This window comes from Physella acuta, unplaced genomic scaffold (assembly GCF_028476545.2).
Source record: "Physella acuta isolate Inbredline_101_S28 unplaced genomic scaffold, ASM2847654v3 ptg000688l, whole genome shotgun sequence".
Lineage (NCBI taxonomy): Eukaryota > Metazoa > Mollusca > Gastropoda > Physidae > Physella > Physella acuta.
In genome coordinates, this window is record NW_026732207.1 from 341,436 (window position 1) to 348,941 (window position 7,506).

The 7,506-nt window shown below is 33.8% G+C and overlaps 1 protein-coding gene across 1 annotated transcript in view; it reads left to right on the forward strand.

Moving 5' to 3' along the window:
- The window catches only part of LOC131949305 (transmembrane protease serine 13), a 66,146-nt gene extending 63,942 nt beyond the window's left edge, over positions 1–2,204 (forward strand). The window contains exons 12-13 of the mRNA XM_059311124.1: positions 1,350–1,522; positions 2,031–2,204. Of these exons, the coding sequence (XP_059167107.1) occupies positions 1,350–1,522; positions 2,031–2,204 (347 nt within the window). The remainder of the gene's footprint in view (positions 1–1,349; positions 1,523–2,030) is intronic.
- The last annotated feature ends 5,302 nt before the right edge of the window (positions 2,205–7,506 follow it).

The window sequence follows — 7,506 nt, forward strand, 5'->3', positions numbered from 1 at the left end:
CAATATTCGAATGTAGAAACACATTTCTAGTAATGCAACCGGAAATTTTATTTATAGTTGTGACAAGAACGCAATAATCAATGGCGTCACATGCCACATGTTTAAACTACGGAAAGAACACAACACTAAAGCCTCATCTTCCAATTTTAGAAAATAAAGAAATGAACTATTTCACTCTAATTTGATTTAGATCTAGATTCTATAAGTATACTTATCAAGAAGTACGTATACAATTTTCTCAGTCAAACTAATAAAAATTACTTTAAAAAAAACCCAACATAATGACCATTTAACAGCCGGGTTTCTAAATGAATCATTCAAGTCTCCTAATCAGTGTTTGCTTTTAATAAGGTATTGTATAGACTAATAATGTATATAGTTAGGTTTAATTTTTTACTTTCTCGTATATACGAAGTATAGAGAAAGTCTTGTAATCGTGCAAAAAAAAAAATCGAGATTTTTTACAAATCTCGACGTTTTACACCTCACTGATACGGAAAAACATAATTTTGCAATCTTGTCCGTATGTTTGTCTGTGTGTCTGTCTGTCTGTCCGTGTGTAAACACGATAACTTGAGTACCGTTACAGCTAGGTTGATGAATTTTTTTCATATATAAGTATTTTATCAAAATCGTAGATCCGTATCAACTTTTGAGCGATTTCCGATAACCGGAAGTGGTACTTTTCCTACTTTGAATTTTTCAAAAGCCTATAACTTGAGTACTATTTCAGATAGATAAATGAAATTTCACATGTAAGTAAAAGATCTAATTCTCTACCTTCTGTTAAATTTTGAGTAATTTCCGTTGACCGGAAGTAGTAATTTACGCTACTTCCGATTTCTCAAAAAACTAATGTAAATTTTAAAAGTACTAATAATATTGCGCACTATTATGCGCTTTTTTATTTGGCGTTCACTTGGTGTGCAATTAATTTGTCTAAGAGATTTTATTCTATTTTTAAAATTTTAAGTATTTAAAATGGATTAAAAATCATGTCTAAAGCCCGAGTTCCCATCCCCTGTTATTTTATATAAGAATATTCGAGAAAGTTTAGGGGAGATCACTCCCGGTTTATTTCTTATAGGTATTGGTAGCCTATATTATTTTAAATGTGTCGGATTTTTAGCTATTTAGTTATTTCTTTGTTTTGTCACTAATATCGTTCAACGTATAGTAAAACACACAGCGTTTTGACTAATAACTATTTTATACATTTGTTTTTCCAAATAAGTATAACAGTAAAAACATATAAGCCTATAATTCTCGAGAAATGTGCACCCATGGCTAGTAGTTAAATAGTTTTGAAGACATTTCTTTACGTTTTTCATCTAAATTTTAAACGGCAGAGTATGGAGCTCCAGGTAGTCGCTACCCACATTCGGTGACCCTGAGGGTAATGTCCCCAGAGGAATGCAGCCTGTTCTTTGAAGTGATGATAGGAAACATCTCCAATCTACATACTATGGCGTGCACAATAGAACCCGATAGAGATACTCCTCATATTCAGGATGCATGTGAGGTACAATCATTTCCATTATAAAAACAGCAGGAAGTTAATAGGTACACATTAGTCAAGTCTGGTACAATTTACATCATTTTCTGACTGTATCTAACATGATAAAAGTAAAAATCCCACTTTAGACGTTGCAATCCATTGTGCAGATGAAGTTGAGTTCAAATGTTTCCTGACCAGTGCATATCAAGGGATTCGAACTCGAGACTTTATGGTTAGCATAGATAATTAAAATATAAATTAAAATATTAATAAAATAAACAAGGAATGTTTCATGGTTTTCTATCAGCACAAAGAAACTTTCTTACACTTTGTTTAAGTTTAAATAAATCACGTGGAACTAGATAGTTTGAATTAAACCTATTTTATCTTGTCAATTTAATTAAGCTTAATTAAATAAAATCGCTCCTCATTGAATAATGTCAATTTTGTTTTTCTTCATCAAATGTCAACGGCGACACTATCATTTCCCGCTGAGTTTTGTTAAAACAAATTGTAATTATTTTTTCCCTAGGGTGACTCAGGTGGGCCACTGATGTGTGAGGTGAGTGGACGCTGGTACCAAATTGGGATAGTGGCATGGGGCTTCGGCTGTGCGATGCCAGCACTTCCAAGTTTTCACACACGAGTGACCTCCTTCAAATCTTGGATTAAAGATACCATGGCCTTAGAAGAGACACATGGCTAGTCTGTCGGATATTATAAACTTGCTTATTTTAAAATTAAGTTTTGACTTCTCTCTTACGTTAATTACATTGTTTCCGAAATAACTGTTGTAAGTCACCCCCACCCCCCTATGCCACATTTATTACTATGTTACTTCACCAGCACTAACAGTACACGATATTTGTGGCTGGGTGATTTGTAGTCATTGTAATGTACGTTGCTATTATTTCGTGGGTGTGAAGAAATAGATGTGGGTGTGAAGACAGAGACGTGGGTGGGTAGAAATAGAGTGATGAAAACTGTGTATTTGTTTCTACCTGTTTGGCTGATCTGTCCAAGGACGGACAGAGAGAGAGAGAGAGAGAGAGATGTCGTTTGGTAACAGGGCAAAGGTACAGTTGCAGTTCCCTTGGGTCATGACCGTCATTGTCTCAGAATATGGAAAACGGCTGCCAAGAGAGGTATCCCCTGTAGTATTAGATTCAAAACTTAAACAAACGTTTATTTATCATATCATTGGGAGAATAAGAAAAAAAGTCTCCCCCACAAAAATGATTTTTTGGCTCGTACACACACACACACACACATATATATATATATATATATATATATATATATATATATATATATATATATATATATATATATATACATATATACATATATATATATATATAATGTATACATATAGGCCTATATGTAAATATATATGTAAGCCCTGCTAAGGGGGGGGGGATAACTAAAATCTACCATTCTAGGCTTAACTAACTACTGTCTGGTCAGTGCAAGTCTGGCTAAACCCAGACTGGTTAATAACCTTAACCTTAGTCTAAATAAAAACAAAAAATCTTTAACAATTAATTAAATTTATTACATGGAACCAATCAAAATAAGAAAGATGAAAAACTACAGAATACACAAAACACGACTAAACAAAACTCAACAGGACAAAACAAAACACGACTTACAAAACACGACTAAACAAAACACCCAGCCAAGTTGCACAAGCAACCTCACTGGAATGGGGGGGGGGGGGGAAGTAAAAGAAAAGGACAACATAAGAAAAATGCATAGAAAAATATATACACCAATATATATATATATACACGTTTAAATACTACTAACTTCTACTAAAGATATCTAAAGCCTCGAGTAAAACTAATCCCTACTATTACAATTCTAAAAGCAATTGTCAAAAGCACAACCAACCACTGTCTAACCAAGAACTAGCAACTTAAAAATAACGTGTAAAACAAAATCATTATAGAACCAATCTTTCCTAAACAAGGAGCAGCCAGAAGCCATTGGTCTACCTATACAACATCCATATTGATAACATTGAAGTTAACACACTCCGCTAGGGCCCCAATATAGGCAGACACCATGCAAGTGACTCAACATGACATTGCACGAAACAGCACACACATTAATTTTAAACAACCTAAAACTCGAGGCAACTAAAATATACTCAACACTTTCTAAAACAACCGACGATTGATTAAGCCAATCCTAGTAATCGTGGGGAACCCGCAATAACAACACATCATAATAAAGTAAAACAATCTAGTAAATGCACATACGCTTTCGCACCAGTTTAGGAAACACTCCTAAACACGCTGACCTAAACAACATGGTCTAAAACACACGCCAAGGGTTTAGAAAATACCATATTACATTTCAAATCTTTCAAAAAGAACACACCACGTGTATACCAGACATGCCGATGCTCACTATCTCGTTTTAGACGAAAATGAAAGAAAACGAGAAACATCGACAGTCGCATTCATACAAACCAAACATATAAAAGTAAAATAAAAACAAATACCTTCAAGTATGAGGTGCGCCACGCGCCCACACAGAAACCGAACGGATCTACATTTCGCCTCGGGTCAAAAAGAAATTATCCGAGCTGTCAGTTTTTATTCTGACCGCTTCGGGCGGAAGGGGAATCCCCGTAGCCGCTGTCCAGTGGACCATTCACTCACAGATTCGCACCTAATAAAATAATACAAAATAAATAATCCATTCACCCGCTCACATATATATAATGTATAATAAAGCGGTACGTAACTTACGTAATGGTTTCTTGCGTTCTGTTTATTTTTACAATTTTTAAAATTTTTTATCTTATTAATTTTGAATTTATTCCTATGCATAGCTATGCCATTGTTTAGTATTTCTTATTTGAATAATAAATTTAAAAAAAGTAATCTATATATATAATTCTCTTCTGGGAGCCACTAGAAAACAAGCTGTAAACGAGCTCCCTATCTCCCCACCCCTACATGGTCTTAGTGAGCTGTGTTCACTCTAAATGTTTACAAGCAGAGCCAACGATTTTAAACGTAAGGGGGGGGGGGGGAGAGGGGGGAAGGAAGGGGAGGGGGGGTTATGGTCCTTAACGAGCTACTTATAGTGTTTTAAAGAAATATTTTCAGTGGCAGCATTGGTACTGTCGAATTCACAAGCTATGAATTACTGAAAAGTAGAAAATAAAACAACTAAATAGCGGCGTATGTTATGCCGCGGGCCGGCTCGTTTGTTTTAATTTACTTAGTACAAATCTGTTTAAAGGAGCTTTATGGACCCCCCTATTATAATATTTAAAGAAAGGCAATAGGCCATAGCTCTAGCGTGAACGTTTACCTATCTTTCACACTACAGCTCTTGTAAATATATTTGGTCTACGCAACAGCGTGTGTTTAGTTTAGTTAAAGTAGAACAATCACTGCTATAGTAGACCTGTTTTTTTTTGTTTTACAAAACCACTATCATGGTGCTCAAAAAGCATTATTTATGAAGAAAATTCATTGTTTTTTTCTCCAGATTTTGAGCAGCCTAAACAACCTGCCCCCACCCCGGGGTCTGGCGGCATAAATACAAATACAATACTTTAATTCGTTTGTTAATTTTTCAACTATGTGTCGCGTATTTATTGTGGGTGGTAATATACAAAACTCCCCCACCTGTCCCACGTTGTTCACATCCTGAAACAATGCATCGGCTTTTATTGAAAAAAAGTTCCGACTCATCCATGCAAATTGGAGAGATGTACATGATGTATTTGACTGGTTCGCTTAGGTGGATGGGGGCAATGTTCCATAGCAGAAGTGTCGTAGTATCTGAGGGTCAACAAAGCATGTAATACAAATCTAAATACGCATCAATCACTTATTTTCATGAGTGGCTGACTGACTGTAGCTTTAGTTGCAACTATACTTTTGCTGACTCAAAAACGACAACTAAACTTTTGCTGACTCACAAACGACAACTATACTTTTGCTGACTTAAACTGACAACTATACTTTGCTGACTCACAAATGACAACTATAATTTGCTGTCTCACAAACGACAACTATAATTTGCTGACTCACAAATGACAACTATACTTTGCTGACTCACAAACGACAACTATACTTTGCCGCCTCACAAATGACAACTATACTTTTGCTGACTTAAAATGACAACTATACTTTGCTGACTCACAAATGACAGCTGTACTTTTGCTGACTTAAAATGACACCTATATTTTTGCTGACTCACAAGTGACAGCTATACTTTATTGGCTCACAAGTGACATTTATTTTGTTTATTACTTGCATGTTTTTAACAGAAAATTAATATTACTAACTCTCAAATTTAAATAAACCGCAACTGATCTCCCCTAAACTTTCTCGAATATTTTTATATAAAAAAACAGGGGATGGGAACTCGGGCTATAGACATGATTTTTAATCCATTTTAAATACTTTAAAGTTTTAAAAATAGAATAAAATCTCGTAGACAAATTAATTGCACACCAAGTGAACGCTAAATAAAAAAGTGCATAATAGTGCGCAATATTATTAGTACTTTAAAAATTTACATTAGTTTTTTGAGAAATCGAAAGTAGCGTAAATTACTACTTCCGTTCAACGGAAATGACTCAAAATTTAACAGAAGGTAGAGAATTAGATCTTTTACTTACATGTAAAATTTCGTTTATCTATCTGAAATAGTACTCAAGTTATAGGCTTTTGAAAATTTCAAAGTAGGAAAAGTACCACTTCCGGTTATCGGAAATCGCTCAATAAGTGACACGGATCTACGATTTTGATAAAATACTTATGTATGAAATTTCATCAACCTAGCTGTACCGGTACTCAAGTTATCGTGTTTACACACACACACAGACAGACAGACAGACACACACACACAGACAGACACACAGACATACGGACAAGATTGCAAAATTATGTTTTTCCATTATCAGTGAGATGTAAAACGTCGAGAGTTGTAAAAATCTCGTTTTTTTTTTTGCACGATTACAATACTTTCTCTATACTTCGTAGATACGAGAAAGTAAAAAATGTACCAAATTTTTAAAAATCTGCTAAAGTTCAACTATCTTGATGCAATTATTTTTCATTTTCATGTAACTCTCTCTAAAACGTTTTCTAAACAATACACGCTCTAATTTTATTTTCATAGAAATATCCCTGTGCTCTTAATTATATTTTATTACCGAAATAAATCAACTGCGGTCCGTATTCAATCAGATATATGTGTAAAAATTCTGTACTGATCTTCAATGGGCTTTTAAATATCTCAACTAACTATATTTTCTCATCAGCCATCTTGTTTTTCCGATATAATAAGTAATAGTAAAAATCTAGAATTCTAGATTTCAAGAAAATTAATAGCAACAAATCGCAACAAAGGTGCAATGAGTTTTTTTGCTTAATTTATAGAAAAGAAGTACCCTAGATTCATAATTTTTAAATCTTGATTTCTTTTTAACAAAAAAATTTAAATAAAATTTTTAATTTTGTTTTTTTTTTCCATTTCTTTATAGAGCTCAAATATGACCGTATATTTTAAATGAAAAAAAAATCTATTCCTATTAAAGCTGGAAACATAAATTTGGTAGTAGTGGAAATTTTTTAAATTTCCTTTTAACTAACTCGTATATTTTTGTGATGAAATAGTTAAAATAAAATTTTCATGCTGCAATTTGTTTTAGGGCAAATTCTTAGCCATCGACATTTACAAAACATTTTAGAGGTAATAGCCATTAAGCATGTCACGAATAACTAGAAAAGCACACTGTGACTTACTGCATCTATTCGTATAGACTTTTCCGATGGTTTCTCCGTAGGAGGACATCACGTACAGACATTTGAGCCTGATTGGTTAACCGATTTCTGGTTAATCGCCGTGACATTGGACTGTATACCAGACAGTTTAAAAACAGTTGAATGTATGGTTGATAGCAAAATATTAATATCTTTATTCCTTATTATTTTGTTAGAGTTTAGGCTGAAATTTAGGGAATAAATCTTGAT